General features: G+C 36.0%; 2 protein-coding genes across 7 annotated transcripts in view; both read left to right on the top strand.

The window, feature by feature from the left end:
• Positions 1-6,182, top strand: part of LOC128027215 (rho GTPase-activating protein 29-like) — a 41,922-nt gene extending 35,740 nt beyond the window's left edge. For 4 of the 5 annotated variants that reach the window (XM_052614578.1, XM_052614607.1, XM_052614598.1 and 1 more), the window contains 8 exons: positions 208-306; positions 779-942; positions 1,035-1,223; positions 1,318-1,455; positions 3,424-3,650; positions 3,799-4,072; positions 4,157-4,259; positions 4,383-6,182. In XM_052614578.1, the coding sequence (XP_052470538.1) occupies positions 208-306; positions 779-942; positions 1,035-1,223; positions 1,318-1,455; positions 3,424-3,650; positions 3,799-4,072; positions 4,157-4,259; positions 4,383-5,296 (2,108 nt within the window). In that variant the 3' untranslated portion in view covers positions 5,297-6,182. The remainder of the gene's footprint in view (positions 1-207; positions 307-778; positions 943-1,034; positions 1,224-1,317; positions 1,456-3,423; positions 3,651-3,798; positions 4,073-4,156; positions 4,260-4,382) is intronic. The other variant, XM_052614588.1, reaches the window with a different exon arrangement.
• Positions 6,183-7,677: 1,495 nt separating this feature from the next.
• LOC128027192 (retinal-specific phospholipid-transporting ATPase ABCA4) overlaps positions 7,678-21,337 on the top strand; it is a 43,724-nt gene continuing 30,064 nt past the window's right edge. For both annotated transcript variants that reach the window (XM_052614545.1, XM_052614535.1), the window contains exons 1-12: positions 7,678-7,799; positions 9,217-9,327; positions 10,624-10,717; positions 10,864-11,005; positions 11,271-11,410; positions 13,269-13,396; positions 13,496-13,693; positions 15,464-15,553; positions 17,369-17,609; positions 17,742-17,881; positions 18,678-18,794; positions 19,926-20,123. In XM_052614545.1, the coding sequence (XP_052470505.1) occupies positions 9,262-9,327; positions 10,624-10,717; positions 10,864-11,005; positions 11,271-11,410; positions 13,269-13,396; positions 13,496-13,693; positions 15,464-15,553; positions 17,369-17,609; positions 17,742-17,881; positions 18,678-18,794; positions 19,926-20,123 (1,554 nt within the window). In that variant the 5' untranslated portion in view covers positions 7,678-7,799; positions 9,217-9,261. The remainder of the gene's footprint in view (positions 7,800-9,216; positions 9,328-10,623; positions 10,718-10,863; positions 11,006-11,270; positions 11,411-13,268; positions 13,397-13,495; positions 13,694-15,463; positions 15,554-17,368; positions 17,610-17,741; positions 17,882-18,677; positions 18,795-19,925; positions 20,124-21,337) is intronic.

Below are 21,337 nucleotides of genomic sequence, written 5' to 3'. Positions count from 1 at the left end.
ACTCTGGCCAGTTGCGTCAGCCATTGTTATTGTCAACTGCAACGTATTTCATCCAAAAAAGAAGTTCCTCTACAAATATTGCTAGTTTAGGCACTTTTGTAAGATTTGCTTATAAAGTGTTTGACCTAGTTCTCCGTGGACAGGATGGAGAAGTGCTCTGCATGATGGAAGTATCTCATGTGTGTTTACGTGTGTTTCGTGTTACAGGGGATTTCAAACGCAGGCTTCCCAGAACGCCCTCAACTGGTACCATGTCTTCTGCAGATGACCTGGATGAGAGGGAACCACCTTCCCCAATAGATAATGGTTGGTAGTACAAACTGAACCGAGTGATTGTGTGTGTCTGTGCTCATAGATGTGCGGTGACACCACAGGTTTGTGTTTATTACGCAAGTTCTGAATTGCTTGCTCACATATTTTTGCTTTCAGTGCAGCTGCGCAGTTTGGCTTGCTGTTGACATTGGCAAAATGTCACAGCTAACAGTTCCTGTTTCCACCGAGTGTTACATTTCAGTAATAATTGCTGAATGTAAACAAACGTTAAATATAAGGAAACACACTTGAGGAACTGGAGAGAAGGTCATGCTTCCTCAATAGTACTAAAAGAATCATTAATTATGTAGGAATGCGGGCCAGAGTCATGAAAGTTCTTTCAGCTCCTATCCCAACTCACATTTAAGACCCTTCATGATCCTTTGGCCACACCAGAACTTTGTTAGTGGGCCAGCACAGTGTTTTTCGCTATTGAAACACATGTCTTTGTCTTGTCTTGTCTCAGGCCTTGCTGAGATGGTGATTGAAGTGGCCAGTTCTCCCGGCCCTTTCCGTAATGCTCAGATGTCAAAAGCAGCACAAACTCACAAGTTGCGGAAACTGCGAGCACCTTCCAAATGCAGAGAGTGTGACAGTCTGGTGGTGTTTCACGGGGCTGAATGTGAGGAGGTACCGTCATCATCATCTTACACCCACACTGATTCTGTTCACATTGTTCATTAGAGCCGGTTGTCATGTATTTATTTATTTTTTTTATATAGTGCTCTTTGGCCTGTCATAAGAAATGCCTGGAGACTCTTGCCATTCAGTGTGGACATAAGAAGCTCCAGGGCAGACTGCACCTGTTCGGGATTGAATTTGCCCAGGTAGCTAAGAACAGTCCTGACGGCATCCCCTTTATCATCAGGAAATGCACCTCAGAAATCGAGAGTCGTGCCCTGAACATTAAGGTGAAGAATAAAGATGTGACTGAAAGGAATTTGTTTAATTCAGTGTTTGTGAGTCGATTTTTGTGAGTGACACCTACTTTCGGTTCATTTCAAGGGCATTTATCGGGTGAATGGGGCGAAGTCACGAGTGGAAAAGCTGTGCCAGGCCTTTGAGAACGGAAAGGAGTTAGTGGAGCTTTCTGACCTCCACCCACATGACATAAGCAACGTGCTCAAGCTTTACCTGAGACAGGTGTGGCGGGACAAGTAATCCCAGTTTCATCATGTCTGTATGAAACTTGACATAATAGAGTGCAACAGAAACCGCCCGCTTTCTGGTTTCAGTATTTTTCAAATATAATTTTTGGTAACACTTTATAATAACTGCACACTATTAATAATTAATTAAGCATTAGTAAACAGATAATTCATAATTTATAAAGCATTAATAGACAGTAATAATCAGTTTATAAATACAGATATAAATGGTTTATTCTTGATTTAAAAGCATATCTATAATGTGTAATTTCATACTTTATTCATGATCAATTTATCATTTCTCAATCAAGTATATCATTATTTGCAAACCAGTTATTTAGGAGTTGCCAGTGATTCATAAGATCACAAGAAATGTAGTAAATTCAGGTAGTTATAAAGCATTTAGTAGTGGTCAGTTTACTATTTATGTGAGCTAATCTAAAGTGAGGACTAGTTATGCCTTGTAAAGCATTTATAAAGGATATGTAAAGGCTCAGTTATCTTCTAAACAAAAAACAGAAACTAACACAACACAGTGATACAGAACATAGAAATATTAACAGCCTTTAAATCTCTTTTGTAAAAGCTTTACAAGGCATAAATAGTCCTCACTTTAGATGAGCTCACAAAAATAGTTAACTAACAACTACATATGTTTTATAACTACCTGAATTAACCCTGAATTACAGTAGAAATACATGTTAATAAACCATTTATTAACACTATAAGTAACTTTTACTATATGTCTGAATAAAAAGATGTATGAATGCACATTTAAATAGTTTATTAATCATTTACTCACAATTTCTAAGTGATCCACTGAACCACTGACAACTCCTTAATAACTGGTGTGTAAATAATGCTATACTTAATTTAGAAAGGATAAATTGATCATTAATAAAGTATGAAAAAACAATTATTAAATACATTATAGATATGCTTTTAAATAAGGTATAAAGCATTTATATCTGTATTTATAAACTGCTTATGAATGTCTATTAATGCTTGATAAATGATGAATTAACTGTTTCCTAATGCTTAACTAATGATTAATAGCATGCAGTTATTATAAAGTTAGTTATATGCCATGAACCAAAGCAATCAGCTATGAGGTGAATCACAGCATTGAATACTTTGATTTGAAGTAAAAAAAACTTATATGTTAGACAAAGGTGTGTACTTAACAGCTTTAATATTGGAAACAGCTACAATCCTATGTAGCATTGCCAATCACATAAAACAATGGATAAACATAAAACTATTGATTTTAAAGATGTTGAGGTAACACTTTCAAATAAGGTTCATTAGTTAACATGATCTAAGCATGAACAATACTTCTACAGCATTTACTGATATTAGTACATTTCAGCATTTCCTAATACATTATTGAAATCAAAAGTTGTATTTGTTTAAATTAGTTATTGCATGGTGAACTAATATGAACAATGTATAACTGTATTTTAATTAACTGACATTATCAAAGATTAATAAATACTGTAACAGATGTGTTACACACAGTTCATGTTAGTTAATACATTAATGTTAAAAATGACATTGTAAAGTGTTACCGATGTTGATTGTGTACAGAAACAATATATATGACCTGTATTGCAAAATATACAGTATACACTGATATTTAAGTAGTTTGAAGCATGTGGGAAATTACGCAGTGCTTCATGGGATTGGACAGGCATTAAAGTGTTTAGAAGGGATTCTCTGTTTGGTGAGATTATATATGGAGATTATATCACCAGTTAACAATCTTGTAGCTCATAGTAGGTCTGTCTTTAGGGTTTGATAAGTTAAAAATCAGTTCATTAAGGAGAAAATGTAAAAGAAACCTACTGAAAAAGAAACTGTTGCACTGTATAGGGTTCTGGTGCTCTTCACATTTAGAAAAATAAATAAATAATACATTTTGCTGATTTGTCATTGTCTAAAAACGTATTCAATTGTCTTTCAGTTGCCAGAGCCATTGATTCTCTATCGGTATTATAATGATATGATCGGGCTGGTGAAAGAGACTCAGAACATGGGCGAGACTGACTCGACTAAAGAGACATCACCAGGAGAGCAGCCGTGCCTCAGTATTGAGCTCAAAAGAGTCCTCTTCAAAATCAGAGACCTCCTTCGCCAGCTTCCTGCCGCCCACTACAAAACCCTGCAGTTCCTCATCACCCATCTGCACAGGTAAACAAAAGCGTGTTTTAATAGCAAAGAAGCGGGAATCCATCATTGGGATCTGTTTTTTTTCTTGTTGCCTGATGTCTTTAAATGCATTTAGGGAAACTGAAATATAATTTATGACTCAGACACTTTACTGTTCACTGTTCTGCAGAGTGTCGGAGCAGGCTGAGGAGAACATGATGACCACTAGTAACCTGGGTATCATCTTCGGTCCGACACTCATCAAGCCCAGGCAGCTGGAGGCAGAAGTGTCGCTGTCCTCTCTGGTTGACTACCCCCACCAGGCCCGAATGGTGGACCTGCTCATTAGGCACCACCAGATGATCTTTGATGCCCCCCTCAGCCCGCCGGTGTCTCCCACCAGTCCGACAGAACCTCAGCCAGCACTCAGCCGTCACTCCAGATCGCTCATGGATATCAAAGAGGTGAGATGGGCCAGAGATCGAAATCTAGACTTTTAAGAAAAAAATATAAATTCATGATTTCTGATCTGTTTGTCTTCCTTACAGAGTACAAAAGCCTCCAAGAGACACTCGTCCGTGATTACCTCTGCACAGCTGAGGGAGGAAGTGAAGGAGATGAAGACACGGGATGATAAAGTGCAAACACCTGGTCAGTATGATTGTTTCTGCTCATCTTTGGTATTAAAGTCAAACGTGGAATAATAGATCATGTTTTTCATCTGAAAGTGAAAATTTATGCCAGTTCAAGTAAATGAAGTGTTTTTCTCTCTAGCAGGTGAGGGCTCAGATGTCAATGGGGTTGGCTCAGCTCCTGTGGACATGCAGAAGTCCACATCTGTGTTCAGCCGGCCGAGTGCCAGCAGCCGAGGGGTGCAACTACGTCCCCAGCGCTCCAAGCCAGTGTCTCGACCCATCAGCATGCCTGTGGAGAGACTGCTCAGCGAGTGCAACAGCTCCAGCGCAGAGGAGCGTGAACCCTCGCCGGCTGCCATTCAGGAGACGGCTGAACCGGAGAAGCCTTCAACACCTCGCCCCAGCAGCTACTTCAGGAACCCGCTAATCGACACGCAGTCGCTGAGGAAGACCTGGGACAGACAGTACAGGAATTATGATGTGACGCCCAGAACTGCAATGATAGTGGCCAACCTGTCTTCCTCCAGTGTGCCAAAAACGTCAGAAATGAATGTTGTACCCCAAAGCAGCGCCAATAGAAAAGATGGTCCTAGCAATTCCGGGGGGGCTCCGATATCCTTCCGAGCGCCACGAATACTAAAACCCCCTTCTGGAACGTTCTATAGACCTTCATCAGTAAGCCAAATCAGGTCATCTGACTCCATTTCAGCTGCTACAACCACTACCACAGGAGCTGTATACACAACAGCCATTACCATATTAAACACACCAGCGGCCACATCAACAGTGACGACAGTCTCCACAGCAGTAGCGACTCCCCCATCCACACCAACAGCATCAGTGACTGTCGCTCTAAAAGCCAAGCGGACTTTAACAGGAGCAGCAGAGGAAGGACTGTCAGAGAGCGACTCGATCAGCCCCGTCACTCTCTCTCCGCCTCAGTCTCCAAGCTCCAGCGCAGAGGAGCTCAGCCCTACGGACTCCAAACCCCTCTATCAGAGGCGCACTCGCCGAATGCAGGAGCTAGAGCAAAGACAGGCCCGTTTTGTTTAAAAAAATACAATATAGAATCCTGGATGGATTTTCTCACGCTTGGTACAGTATCCTATAAGTGACTGATTCCTCCACAGGCCTCACTAGGTCAATATTAATAGTCTAGTAGATCCGTCTACGGCTTTATTTGTATGTATTTGTATGTAAGCAGTCTTTTGCTATACTGTATATATGAAAACTGTTTTAATATCCCTTTGAGAAAGGGCAAACATATTAGGAGAGAGGTGAAACATCTCCATGAAGTTTTCTGGATAGCTGTTTGTTAAAGTCTCTTTAAGCTACTGTGCGAGCCAGAAATATCAGCAAAGGTCCAAAACATTTGTGACATTCGCTTATGCGTAAGTGAGCACCCGTTTCTATTCTTTTCGGATATTGTTTCTGAACATTCATGCCAAATGTGTCTTATTCTTATTATCTCCATCAATGTGATAAGATGAGGTTTCAAGAGACACTTCTATATCAGTAAATAATCAGCTATATTAATGTTATTAAAGATAAAAAAGTTCTGTGTGATAATTGTATAAACTCAACAGGAATGTGTCAAGTATTGTCTGTACATTTATACCAACTTTCTCATTTTGATGCACATGCTAAGCCTAACATGCATTCAGTGCTGTGGCACCGCATCATCGCTGGCCTCGCGTGATGTAATGCAGTTATTGCTAGCTGTGGTATTTGTTTTTTTGATCTTGTCTTTTGGAAACACTCCTGCTTATGCAACAGCGTTTTAAGCTGCGTAAGTGCATCTGTTTCTGTCTGATTTCAGAGTCATATATGCATTTGTTTACATTTTTTACACATAACCTACTGCCATAAAGATACATCTATATCAGCAATTCTTGAAGACATGCAAAATGTTTGCAGATTAAATATTTAGTTAAAACTATTTTCTGCTCTTTTTTTATGTTTTGTCGTTTCGCATGTACAGGTGGATTCGCAAGACAAAATGTGGTTGCTAAGCTGTTTGAAGCGCTTGCTAGCATGTTGCTAAACAGTGGTTAGGTTTTTTTGGTGGTTGCTAGGAGGTTTATTTCTGGGACAATTTCTTTTTATTTGTTATAAAAAATGTGTAGTGTTATAAATTGGACTAAAACTAAAACTGAAGGTCAGTAGTTATATTAATAAAGTAATAGTAACATGAGTATAATATTTTATTAGTTAAAAGGATATAGAAATGTAAAAAAAACTACAAGATTGAGATGTAAACAAAAATTGTAATGATATTTGAAAATCTAAAAATAAAAGCTCATTTATAATATTAATAAATAGTAAAGAAATTATACTAAAATGACTTCTGCACCGTGATTTCCTTTCCCATTGTTTTCTTTATATTTGATTACTAAGTAGTACAAATAAAACCAGCACATTTTGAGCCAAACAGTGTGGTAGAATCATGTTTAAAGGGATAGTTCATCCAAAAATGAAAATTCTGCCATTAATTACTCACCCTCGTGTTGTTTCAAACCCATAAGACCTTCGTTCATCTTTGGAACACAAATTAAGGTATTTTTAGATGAAACCCGAGAGCTTTCTGACCCTGCATAGACAGCAACGTACTGTGTGTGCATGCTTGTAAACAAGATGCAGCTCATCTGGGTTCTACATCACAACATCAGCTTTTTTCTTCTTTGCGCACAAAATGTATTCTTGTAGCTTCATAAAATCAAGGTTGAACTATTGGCCTTGAACATGGTAGTTCACTTGCTGTCTATGCAGGTTCAGAAAGCTCTCAGACTTCATCAAAAATATGTTATTTTAATTTGTGTTCTGAAGATGAACACAAGTCTTACAGGTTCGGAACGACGTGAGGATGAAATGACAGAATTTTCATTTTTGGGTGAACTATCCCTTTAAAACCTAACAATAATAATAATAAAAATTAGAGTAACATATTCCTGCCTTAGCAAGCACTACTGATCAAAATGCGTACATTTAACCACCATTAATAATAATGTAATCAGGTGAGTGTGTTCAATACTTCATGTCAGAAGTTATTTCAGTGGGAGGCCACACTTTCTATTCAGTGTCCTGATTTCACAGGGGGCGTTCTTGCCTAATGTCCTCTCTCCCTGTGGATCTGTTTGGCTGAAACTGTCTGAGACAGACTCTGTCCCTCCTCATCCCTAATCAGCCACGTCACCTGAGCTCCAGCACTGAGCTGCTCAGCTCTGACTCATCCAACAAACACACAACACACACACACACCGAATACATCGAATATAACACACAAGCTCTAAATATCCAGAATACATAACATAACAAAAAACATCATAAGTATCCCTTAAAACCTTGGCTTTTTACATGTACCTGTAAATAAACAGTGCCGTGTCAGACTGGAGGGCTTTGCTGATGGCAATGTTAACCCTGCAGATTAAGGCAATCAGATTAGTCGAGTCAGTCAGGAGCAGTAAGTTTGGCTGTTGCATTTCTGCGACTATCATGGACTGTAATTATATACATTTCAGTGTGAAAGTTAAGGAACTCATATTTTTTCAGCACTGAGGTAAGTATATCATTTGACTGACTTGATTAGGGAACACTGTTTTCTCTAGAAAATGGTCTTGCAGAATAAGGCATTAATGAGTATTTTATAAGTACTAATAAATAGTCCATATGCTAGTAGGATGCCTGCTAACAAGAAACTAATTTTAAATATTTCGTTCATCTTCGGAATTGAAATTATTAGCAGGCATCCTACTAACATATTGACTGTTTACTAGTAATTATAAAGCACATAGTAATGCCTTATTCTGCAAGACCATATTCTAGATCCCTTAACTCTAATACCGTAATAACATAACTATTACTAAAACAACTATCTTACTATAAATAATCAGCAAATTATGAGTTTTTTGGTGGACTATGTAATAGTGAATGTGTTCCCACTTTAAGTAATGGTTTGTTTAGTCACTATCATTCAAAAACTCAGCATTATTTTATTTGTTTATAAATGTATTTATTTCAAATAATACTTTTATCCAGCAATTTAATCAAAAGTTACAGTAAAGACATTTCAGTTCCTAAGATTTATATTTCTTATATAAATATAAGAAAATAAAAGACTTACTGTATATTTCAAATAAATGCTATTCTTTTGAACTTTCAATTTCAAAGGATCCTGAAAAATTTAATGGTTCCCGAAAAAAATATCAAGCAGCACAACTGTTATCAACATTGATAATAATAATAAATGTCTGATTTATGAAATAATAAAAGACCTATTTCTGAAGGATCATGCGAGACTGAGGACTGGAGTAATGAGTAATTCAGATTTGCCAATACAGGAATAAATTACAGTTTAAAATCTTTTAAAATAGAAAAGTTATTTTACATATTACAATGTTACTGTTTGTACTGTATTTTTGATCAAATTTGTATCTCTGGTGAGAATAACAGACTTTCAGAACTATCCAAAATGAACATTCATGAAGGAATAAAGTTGTTGATCTTTGTGGAGAATATGAATGTTATATCTAAAATCATGTTTTTTTTGTTTTTTTTTTCATTTAAATATTAAGATAAAGAGTTTGCGCTATATGTCTGTAAGGTTAGACATTTGCATCTGAAGCTGAACTGAATCGTTAATCAGTGTTTGTGTTATACTGTGGAAAATGAGACGTCTGCCAGACATAATAACAGCCCTGTCTGTGACTGCTGTGCTGTTTTGGTCTTGCTGTAGCAGTCATTACTGTGGCTCAAAATAGTTCAGTGGTTCAAAGCTAGGTGCTTATTTTTCCTGTAAAGATTTGTGACACAATTTCACATGACTAACAAACAAAGTCTCAGAGCTACATTTCTCTAAAACAGCTCTTTTCATTAATGAAGACTGGCTGTCTGAAATCTGATTACATCGCCACATGTCTGTTTGCGACCTTTCTGTCGGTTTTTGATTGTGAGTGAGGTATGTGATGTGTTGGCAGGTCTGTGGCTGCTTGTTGACCCCTACGCGGGGTTAAGTTGGAGCCATGAACACCAGCAGCCAGATCCGTCTGCTGCTCTGGAAGAACTGGACACTCCGCAAGAGACAAAAGGTACAATTAACCGATTCAGTGGGAAACCAAACAATCATCATCACGGGCTGTCGTTTCAAAACTCTCAAAACAGCTTATATTTAAAGCACTCTGTTTATATCATGTGATACAAACCTCCAAAATTTGGTTCAGAGTGCAGGATTTAGGCAATGAGGCGTGACATACTGTACCACACAAAACCAATACAACCCTGAAGCTGAAAAGAGAGAGTGTTCTAAAAGTGTATTTCCAAACCATTTGTGTGAATTTTCTTAACTGCTTTTACTTGTTTAACATTAGGACAACATATTACAACAGGGTTTCATTCTAGGGATGATGCATTGATATATGATGTATTGAAATCATTATTTTTTATTTTTATTTTTTTTGGTGATTTATATGCTGATATTTAAGTTCAAATTTTTCTTTTTTTTTCTTTTTTTTCAGTTAGTCTACCTGCCCATCATCTAACATTCATTTTATCCCTAAAGTTAATCTTTTAAACCATAATACTCGTTTAATAGCATTGTGTGTGTGTGTGTGTGTGTGTGTAGAGAGATCAACATTATTATGTACAGTACAGTATGACAACAGTAGATGTTAATTTATTATTAAAATTAATAGCTATCAAATTGCCATACTGTACATTGTAATGTTGATGCTTTTATTCAAATGTTCTTTCATTTTCAGTGTTTGCAAATTATTTAGACAAAACAGTTTTTTAATGTTGTCTATTTATCAGTTCTTGGTTATATAACGTGCAAATAAATACCACATTGTCCAAAATGTTAGTTTTGCTATTGTGCATCCCTATTAAATCCTTTAAGATTAATGCATTATAATATAACAAGGAACAACAATTTATTACAGCATTTACTAATCTAGGCCCTTATAAACGGAGACATTTCTGTCTTAATGATTAAAAAGCGGTTTATTTTAATACATTCATTTAATTAACAGAAACTGAAAGTGTTGATAAAATAATAAATCATATACCGTAAATTAATACAATAATTATTAAGAAGGGGACAAAAGAATTACGAGTATAGTTTACATCTTGATTTTATTTGTTTCTGGCATTTTTTATTTAGGATTAGATTTTGATTGTTGTAGTACATTGAACAACTTGGAATGTTAAATCTATGTTAACATTTATAGAAATTCATAGTATGGATAAAAAAAGTTTACAGCTTACTTTACAGTTTACTTTCATGATAATGTTCGCAACTTGAGCTTTGTTGCAAAGTGTTGTTTTCAAGATTAATTTGCTACAATCAGATCTGACATGTTTCTGAACATACCGTTCTCTTGTCACAGATTCGCTTCGTGGTTGAGATTCTGTGGCCTGTGTTTTTATTCATTGGACTTGTTTGGCTGCGAAGAGCCAATCCCCTGTATCGCCAACATGAATGTAAGAATACACAATACAGTAGTTACTTTTGGTTGCGCAATTTCACACTCTCAGCCAAATAGTGATAAAGGTATTCAGGAAAACAACACAGCTTGAAAGTTCATTAGTAGTGCCTGAGGACTTACTCGTCATATCTGTAAATGCAGGTCATTTTCCCAGCAAGGCTATGCCCTCAGCGGGAATCCTGCCTTGGTTTCAAGGCATTTTCTGCAATGCTAATAACCCATGTTTTCGCCATCAAACTCGAGGAGAGTTCCCTGGGGTCGTCTCCAACTACCACAACTCCATGTGAGTCAGACGCTCCTTCGCATCTCACATCTCAAATCTGGAAAATGTTCCTGTCTTGCACATTCCGTGTTGTAGGTGTTCAGAGATAGTCCTCTGACACAATTCAATGCAGAGGAGTAACAACAGCTCGATAACCATAGATCAGATAGATTTTCTATTCATATTTATAGCATAAAATGGGAGATGTTTGTTTTTAATGGATTAAGTAAGCTCCAATCCAAGTTCCAGTTTATATTTGAACCTTATTTCTTTCTATCCTCCTTAGACTGGCACGGTTTTACCAGGACTCACAGGAGCTGCTGTTCAACGACACTGAGTTCCATCAGCTCAGCCGTCTGTGGCATGAAGCCACCATCATGAACAACTTCATGGAGACGCTACGCACCAGTCCCACGCTGGTGGCAGGTATGTTGGGCAGGGGGAGCGTCGGCCCTCAGAGGAACTGATTCGCTCACTTTAAGGGATCTGAATGATGGATGGAGAGAGTGGGCATTTCCTCTCTTGTACTTCCACTACCCTCATACTTGTTTCCTTTTCCTGCTCTCTCTAATGGGCCGATGACTAGTCCTTAGCATGAGGATGAACCCAAATCGCTCTTAATATGTGGAGTGCATTTTTAGGGAAATGTCCAGTGATGGAGATTTTTTCCAAATAGGACACGTTCTGATAATAAACATAGGTCGCACTTTATTTTAGAGTCAAATTCTCACTATTAACTAACCATTAACTAAGACTTTTGCCTCAATTAACTCCTTATTTGCTGCTTATTAATAGTTTATGAGGTAGTTGTTAAGTTTAGGGTATTGGGTATGGATGTCATGCATTATATGTACTTTGTAAGCACTAATAAACAGCCAATATGTTAATAACATGCTAATAAGCAACTAGTTATTAGTGTGAATTGGACCTTATACGAAAGTGTTACCTAAACATATTTTGTTTGTCCTGTCAAATACAGCGAGTGGCAATGATTCCTCAACAAACCGAAGCTGAATTAATTTCTTTCTACAGTTATGAGGTGAAATTTAGTTAAATATCCTGGCTGCTCTTTTTTAATATGTAATCACAGAACCATTCAAAAGTTTGGGGCCAATACGATTTATTTGTTTTTAGTATTTTTGGAAGTCTCATATACTCAACAATGCTGCAAGTGTTTTATCAAAAACACAATAAAAATAGTAATATTGTGAAATATAAAAGAAAAAAAACGGTTTTCTGTTGTGATATATTTTTTATATGTAATGTAATCCTTTGATGGCAAAGCCATTTTTTTTTTCACAACCATAAACCAACATAAATTAAACATTTGTGCTTTAATTTGTGGAAACATTTTTCAGGATTCTTTAATAAATAACAAAGAACAAAATAAAATATAAAGTTTAAAAGAACAGCATTTATTTGAAATCTTGTGTAACAACACAAAATACAATTTTTTATTAATTAATGTGGCTAAACCTAACCAAAAAAATAAATAATAATAATTCTTACTGACCACAAACGTTTGACAGGAGTATTGAGACAAATGTTCTAGGACCATTAGGTTTTGATTTAGGGACATGCCCTACATCATCATTTACATCTTTTAAATGTCACGTGATAGCATTTTTACAAATATTTCTAATGTTGTTAAAGTGACAGCCCTGTAGTTCATCACTGAACACTTTGGCAAGTTGAATCTTTCGGCACTTTCTCCCCACACAACTCCCATGTTGAGACCTTTCAGCACAAGAGCACTGTTGAGCGACAAAGCTTTCCGTGAAGAATTCAGCGATCAAGTGATCCTTTCAAGCACTTTGTCAGCACAGTTTGTCCTCTAAATGAATATATGTCAAAGTCATTATACACGCTGGTCAGCACACTGCTGCAGTGTTAAGAGTGCTTCATTTAAGGAGGAGTGGAATGCATTCTTAGTGGCCATGTATCTAGGACGCATAAAAAGGAATACACTATTTGTTTACTTGCATCAGAAGGATTTAGTTTAAGAAAGCATTTTTTATTATTTAAAGTGAATCTTTTCTATCATCTGTGCATAAACTTGACAACCCTGTGACTTAGACTTACATCTGACCAATAAAAACCTGGCACTCACATTTTCTTGTATTTTCAATGTAAATATTGAGTTAACATTACTGACAGACAGTATGATGCAATTTTTTTTTTTCTCCAGTATGTTTATGTACTCATACTAAGTATATTTTGAGTTGTTTAAAATCTCTATATATCATATATTTCCCTCTCTGTGTCCTTTCCTTTGTGCCATCAGGTAAAGGACTAAAAGTAGAGCATATTCTGAAGGATGACGAGGGTCTAACGTCATTCCTGCTGCGGGACGCTGGGCTTTCAGAGGCGGTGGTGTATGATCTTACAAATGCACAAGTGCGGGTGGAGCAAGTACGTTATGGCGAATTTTGCTTTATAAAATATGTTTAATAGAAATTTGTCAGGACATGCTGAATGTACTTTGTCAACAATCACCTCTTGTGTTTTCAGTTTGCATATGGAGTCCCGGATCTGACTCTGAAGGAGATCGCCTGCAGTCAGGCTCTTCTGGAGCGATTCCTCATCTTCCCCAGCCATGGAGGGCTGTACAGGGTCCACAATGCCATGTGTGCCCTTTCCCAGCAAAGACTGCAGATGATTGAGGACGTGCTGTATGCCAACATAGACTTCTTCAAGCTCTTACGACTGGTCAGTCATGACGCTTTTTCTTTTCGCTGCTTTGCCCAGTTACACAGGTGATTAGAGGATTGAGATGTTATCCAGTTCCAAAATATGACCAAGCGTATTGCTTGAAAAGGCAAATTTCCAAAATAAGAAATGGACTGAAAATGTTGTCTAAAGTCAATGCAATAAAGACAACTTTGCAGTGATGACTGAATTTATTTTTATATATAGTGTACACTACCATTTAAAAGTCTGGGGGTTAGTACTGTAAGTAATTTATTTATTTAAAACGTATAACTATCGGCAAGAACCTATTAAATTGATTAAATATAATGGTATATTTGCAATGCTACATACATATTTCTATTTCAAAATAATGCTGTCCTTTTGAATTTTCTATTAATCAAAGAATCATAAAAATAATAATAATAATAATAATAATAATAATAATAATAATAATAATAAAAAAAGAGGTGATAGTGGACATTAATTCACTATCACCAATGTTCTCCTCTGTAGTATGCAGTACACAGGAGCGGTATGAATGTCACATGATGTGTCACATGCTCAGAATTATGGAAAAGCTGTTCTAAATGCATCATAAGTGTTCACAGTGGAACACTAAACTAAGAATGTGGATCATGAGCCAGACCTACTTTCCTGTTGTTAGATTTTAGCAGGCCTATGAATACCTCTGCTGAAACAACACTACTTAAGTCTCTCTCTCTCTCTCTCTCTCTCTGTGTGTGAGGTTTACTTAGGGTTAGACTGAAGCAGATGGTAGCTTTAGCATGGTGACACACTGCTTGGCCTCATTTACTAATGGGATTAAGGTAGACACACCCTCCATGATGAGAACGGCTGTGGAAGCAAGTTTTTCTCTCTTTCATGATGATGTTTAAGTTTCGGGAAAAAGTAGTTGCTCATTTCGCATCTCTTTACTTTTGTCTTAGACACCAAATCACTTTGCAATGATTAAAGACAGTCATTATTATTTTTTCTTACTTTTTTTAATAGTTCAGCATGAATCAGGATAATCAATGAGAAAACGTTTGAGGTGGAAGTTTATTCTTTGGGTGTTTGATTGGACTTTATGTACCACAATAAATCAAGAACATTGCCTTGTGGCTTTTGCTTAACATCAAATTACCCATACTAGTGGTATCAGTAGAAAGTCATTTCAGAGGAAGAGCAAGTTATTATATTTTGATGAACATATCAATACCAAGTAACATTTTCCAATTAACCATTTTACATAAAAATGCCTTTTTTCATGACATTGAAATATTCAGGGACCTGTGTTGTTCAAAAATGGTGTTTAGCAAGGATACATTAAGTTGATCAACAGTAAAGACATTTAGAATGTCACAAAAATATTTCTTATGAAGTTTTATTCATCAATGAATAACAAAAAAATAAAATAAAAAAATAAATCAAAAGGCACAACTTATATAGATAAATAAAAATAAAATAAATTATATTAATAAGAATTCAAATAGAAAACTGTTTTAAATGTACAATTATCTATTTTTCTGTCATTTTGATCAAATAAATAAATTAGTTATGAATAAGTAAAACATTGTTAAGCATACGACTTAAAAAAAAACCCCATTAAAAACACTTTTCAAACAGTATTGTGTATATATAATGTATTTTATTTTTACATTCAAGACAGTATTTAAATTATAATGTAGAATCTAGTTCTTCTCTGATTGTACACTTTTATGATTGATAGTTCATTTCACACAAGGTTAATATAAACTCAAATGTTTATTGTTTTCTTTCTGTGATCAGTTGCCCATGGTGCTGGATAACTACACGACCGGGATAGACTTGCAGTTCTGGGGTCGAGTGCTTTCTGCATTGTCTGACAAGCTTCAGGAGGTATGGCTGCTTGAGAAAGCGCAGTTCCTCTCCCCCTTTAAAGACCCTTATTTTAGCATCCAGGAAGCTCCTCACTTCCCCTCAGCTCTTCAGAAAGCTCCAAGAGAGATGGTGGGAGTGTATGTGTGTTAATGATCATTTTTGTTTATCACATCATAACTTCAGTTTCTTTATTAAATCACCATAACCTCATTTTGTGTACTTTATGAGGACAGAAAGTGTTTATAGGACCAATTCACGTGTGTTTGATTTCTTTATTTTACAAAAGCACAATATTTTGATGATATTGCGGGTGCATTAAAATAAAAGTAGACCTTTTACAATTTCAAATGATGTACTAATCTTAAATGTACAATTAAAAATGAGGGAAGAGTTAAAGTTCTTTTCACTGTTATCAGGAAAAAATGTTTTGATACTTATATAATGTTTCAGTTAATATTAAAATACTGAAAAGCCTACGAGTTTCACTTTGTAGTGTATTTTTAGGTTTGATAACTTAAAAACTAAAGTAAACTTGAAAGTAGGGTAATTAATCATCTGATTACTTTTTAAATGCAGTGATCAGTAATGTAATAATATTAGAGTTTTAGAGTAGGAATTAGTCATTTGTAGTGGATTACTTTTTTGAGTGTACATGCATGTGTAGGCCTTTCATCACTCCGGTTCCACAAATATGTCAAAAGCACATTCCACTGAGGTCACATCCTGTAGGTGGAGTACATATCTTTCCCTTTTGCTTGGGTGACAGAAAGCCTGGCCAGTTAATGCTATTACCCATCACTAAATCCATCTGCGCTTAGTATGAATGTATATGAATGGGAAGTAAGAGGTAAAGTGGTAGATTAGTGGAGGTCATGCAATGACTCATTCCTCAAGCTGAAAGCAATATAGAAATCTTCATGTTTTCACCTACACTTATCTTGCCCTGGTTTGACTTATTTTGGCTCTTATGGTGTGCATTTCTGAAGGTTTATGACCCATGGAAAAGTGCTGGATCTCACATTTGCCCCGTAATCGGCTTGCCTCGTATTCAGCTTGCCTCGTATTTTGACAGAGCTGTGTTTGCTAAGCTTTGTGGTTTAGTCTGGAGATGAATATGAGTCTAACAGCTGTGAGGATATTTCCCCCTCGCAGGAATTCACCCTGATTCATTTCCAGAGATACGAGATGTCATTATGTCCTTTTATATCGTTGTAAATAAAAATGTGTTTAATTAACTCAAAAATTAAAAGGTTATCAACATTTACTCACTACATCATTACCCGGGTGTTGTTCCAAACCTGCATGTTTTGAAGAATGTTGTCTTGTTTTTGTCCATATGATGAAAGTCAATGAGGTTTAACTCAACACTGGACATTGTATAGACAAAACAATATATATTTTTTATTCCTATATAGTATTTACCAGTTGATCATGCACTTGTTTGAATTCAAATTGAATTAATTGCAAACCTGGTTCTCACCTTATTTTTACCCCCTAGATGCCAAATTCAGCCAAAGGTTTATTTAGGGAAATCCTCTTCAAGTAGATGCATCTTTAGGTTGCCATGCGTACTGAAAATAGTTTCTGTAAGATAAAACATATAAACCTAGATGGAGTGGTTCAGATGAGGCTGAATCAAGCTCAAAAGGGTCATTAAAGCATCATAAAATTATCATACAAGATATTTTGTGCTGGAGATGCCTTCCTCCAGCTATCCTGCCCTAATGTGTTCAAGGCTCTTACATAAATGAATCTGTTCATCATAAGCTGCTATATGTTTTAAAATCAGACTGTATAAGTTTACATTTACTAAAATGGCATTCCTCTCAATAGCTTGCGGAGAGGCCCAGCTCCCAGGACTTGATGCGGGTCATCTACTCCATCTTCCAGCCCGGGGGTCCCTCGTCCTTCAGTCAGCTGATGTCCACTGTGTCGGATCTGTTCTGTGGATACGCTGAGGGTGAGATCACCCGGGTCTTCTCTTTTAATTGGTATGAGGACAACAACTACAAGGCTTTCCTAGGCATCAACAACTCCAGAGGACACGACAGCTACACCTATGACAAGACCGCAAGTGAGAGCTGTTGATCTGTCTTTGTTCACTGACTCTTTTCTAACTCTTTAACTTTCGGTTTTCATTTTAATTTCTCTTTTTCACTTTATTTTTCTTGCTCTGTTTCTTTTTTACTCTGTGTGTGGCCCACAGCTCCGTTCTGTAATGCATTGATGCAAAACCTGGAGTCGAACCCTATTACAAAAATAATGTGGAATTCAGTGAAGCCTCTGGTGATGGGGAAGATCCTGTACACCCCAGACTCTCCGGCTGTCAGAAAAATATTAAAGAGTGTAAGAAAATATCCACCCAGTCTCACACATGCACTGTCTTGTAACCACTGAAAGTCAAATCATACAATAAAGTTTGGGATCAGTAAGACTTTTTAAAATGTATTTTTTTTTTTTTTTTGTGAAGAAGTCTTACTAGCGATGCATTTATTTGATCAAAAACACATTAAAATCTGTAATATTGTGAAATATTATAAAAATGTACAATTAAATTAATTTAACATTTTAGCTGTTTTATATTTTAGTATATTTTAAAATAGAATCAATTCCTGTCATGGCAAAACTGAATTGTCACATGAAATCATTCAGATATGCTGATTTGGTGCTCAAGGAACTTTTCTCATTAATATCACTGGTGAAAACAGTATGCAGTGGGGACAAAAAGTCTGAGAGCACCACTGAAAATGCTTGTATTCTGCTTAAAATAAGCTATCTAAATCATTTTAACAATTTATGTGAAAAGTTGATAGATGAACATGAATTTGAATGAACCCTCTTTTACTTTAATGACACTAAAGTTTCATGAACTCCACAAATTTGTCTAAAACATGAATATCATGTGCTACAGTATTATTTGAGATGACCCAAAGAGCATATTTTGTGCAACAGTCCGGGATACAGTTATATTTTTCCATCTGGATAGTTTTTTTTCTTCAATGAGCTGGAACATTGCTAAGTAAGTTGTTGGGTTATTGTGCATCCTTGTAGACTGGTTAAGGTGCCCTGTACACATACAATATGATGCTGACAATGCATTTGAATTTATGTGCATGTGTGTCTGTATGTGTGATTTCTCCAGGCCAACACTACGTTTGAGGAGCTAGAGAGGTTGCAGAAAATGGGGAAGGTCTGGGAAGAGGTGGGACCACAGCTTTGGGAGTTCTTTCAGAACAGTGTCCAAATGAACATGATACGGGTAACATATCTGTTTCTTTTCATCTGATCCACACATGCACACACACACCTCTCTTTATCCCTTCACCTGCCACATTATTCCAGTAATCTCCTCTATATACAATCCACTGTCCTCCTTTAGTCTCTGTGTAATCTCTTTTGTTGTCGTATTGTATTATCTGTCATGATACGATAGCTATAAGGGAATCCATGCTTAAATATTGTCTTTTGTATTTGTACAAAAGACTTTGTTTAAAAGTTACAGTTGATTTCAGTTCAATTCAAGTTTATTAGAGGAAGTTACAGTACATCTGTCTAGTTGTACATTGTAATAAGAGATTGTGTGTACGGTTTTTTGGTCCAATAAGTAAAATCTCTGTCTTATCCGAATTTAATAGGAGAAAAATATTGGTCATCCAATCTTTTACATTTTTAAAACACACTGTTTGCTAAAATAATTTAGGAGTTGAATATCATCAGCATAATAGTGGAAACTAATCCCATATTTTACGTAGATTAGATTAGATTATATTAGATTCAACTTTATTGTCATTGCACATGTAATGTACAAGGCAACGAAATGCAGTTAGCATCTAACCAGAAGTGCAATAAGCAGTAAATACAGAATATAAGGTCTACACTATGTACAATAACTATACGGATATTTATTTTCCAATAATATTACCAAGGGGAAACATGTATATTGAAAATAGCTGAGGACCTAGGACAGATCCTTGTGGCACTCCAAATTTTACTTGTGATCAATGAGACGACTCCCCATTTAAAAGATCAAAGTGGTAGCAATTGGACAGGTAGGATCTTAAAGCCTGCCCTTGAATACCTGTATAGTTTTGTAATCGATCTATATATATGTTGAGTATGTCATGATCAGTGGGGTCAAATGTGGCCCTAAGATCAAGTAAAACTAGCAATGAGATGCAGCCTTGGTCTGATGAAAGAAGTAAGTCATTTGTAATTTTAACAAGTGCAAGTTCTTCTTAGAGATCTTTATTTTATTTTATTTATTTTTTTTGCAGAAAGGAGCACAACAGACATGTATAATTTTACAAAAGATTTCAAATAATCAAAAAAAAAAAAAAATTAAGCAGTGCAACCATTTGACAACTCTGTCTTCTGTTCCACTCCACTGCAGGACACACTTAGAAACCCCACAGTGATGGACTTTTTGGACAGGCGTCTTAAAGAAACACAGTTCTCCACCAAAGACATCCTTAATTTCCTGCACAGTGGCCCAGAGCAGAACAGATATATAAATATGACAAACTTTGACTGGAGAAACGTCTTCAGACTGGCTGATGATGTTATCCGGATGTTCAACCATTACAGTGAGGTAAGAGCAGTAGTCAATTCAGTTTAGCTTTAGGATACAGTTAATTAGAATTAAAAAAAATGGCATTTATAAAAATTATACTTATAACCACTCAACCCCATTTCCTTTAAAATCAGAATGACTCAGAATGAGAAATGGGCAGTATTTTAATTAAATTAATTTAAAATATGTATTTAAATATGTTTGAGTATTTTGTCATTTGTATTTTGCTGGACAATAAATAAATAAATAAATTAAATTAAATTAAATACAGAGAGAATACAGAGAGAGTATTTTTTTTTTTAATACTTTAAATGCTTAATCAAGTTCAGATAATACAATATATCTTTGATTGCGTTAATAGTGTTGCCAAGTTGCCAACTACAGCCTATCAGAGTTTTTGGATAGATGCAAATGAATCATATGACATCCAGATGGATCCATAGGTGGAGTCTTAAAGGGTTAGTTCACCCCAAAACAAAAAATTCTGTGTTTATTACTCACCCTTATGTTCGTTCCACTCCTGTGAGACTTTCTTTAATCTCTGAAACACAAATGAAGATATTTTTGATGAAATCCGAACGCTTTCTGTCCCTCAGCCATGCAACATAACACATTTACACACATTTAAGGTCTAGAATGGTAGGAAAGACATCACGTAATCCATGTGACTCAAATAATTTAACCTCAACTTTATGAAGTGACATTGCTTTGCAAATAACAAAACAAAACATAATTTACGACTTTATTTGCAAAGATATTATCCAATCACATAGTACACTTGTGAACACTCACTCATGTGTATTGTTGACGGGCGAGCCTTCTATCAAGTGATCACAACACAAATTTTTATGCTCTCATGAATGCATGATGCAGATCAATATTTTCATAAATAAAGCTGTAAAATAAAAAAAATAAAAGCACTCTTATTAATTAATTAAATTGAGGTTAAAACACTGGATTCATGGAGTACTTTAACAATGTCTTTTTTACTGGGTTTTGAATGTGTTAGTTGTATTGCTGCCTGTGGAGGGAAAGAAAGCTCTCTGATTTCATCTGAAGTATCTTCATTTGTGTTCAAAAGAGGAATGAACATCTTATGGGTGTGAAACGACATGAGGGTCAGTAATTAATGGCAGAATTTTTCTATTTTTGGGTGAACTAACCCTTTAATTCATCCAACCTTGCATACTGGCCAAGAGCAGAGATCTATAGTTGAGTTAGCTTGTTTGCTG

Source organism: Carassius gibelio, chromosome A2, assembly GCF_023724105.1.
Source record: "Carassius gibelio isolate Cgi1373 ecotype wild population from Czech Republic chromosome A2, carGib1.2-hapl.c, whole genome shotgun sequence".
In the NCBI taxonomy this organism is placed as follows: Eukaryota; Metazoa; Chordata; class Actinopteri; order Cypriniformes; family Cyprinidae; genus Carassius; species Carassius gibelio.
This window is presented reverse-complemented; position numbering and strand designations above follow the sequence as displayed.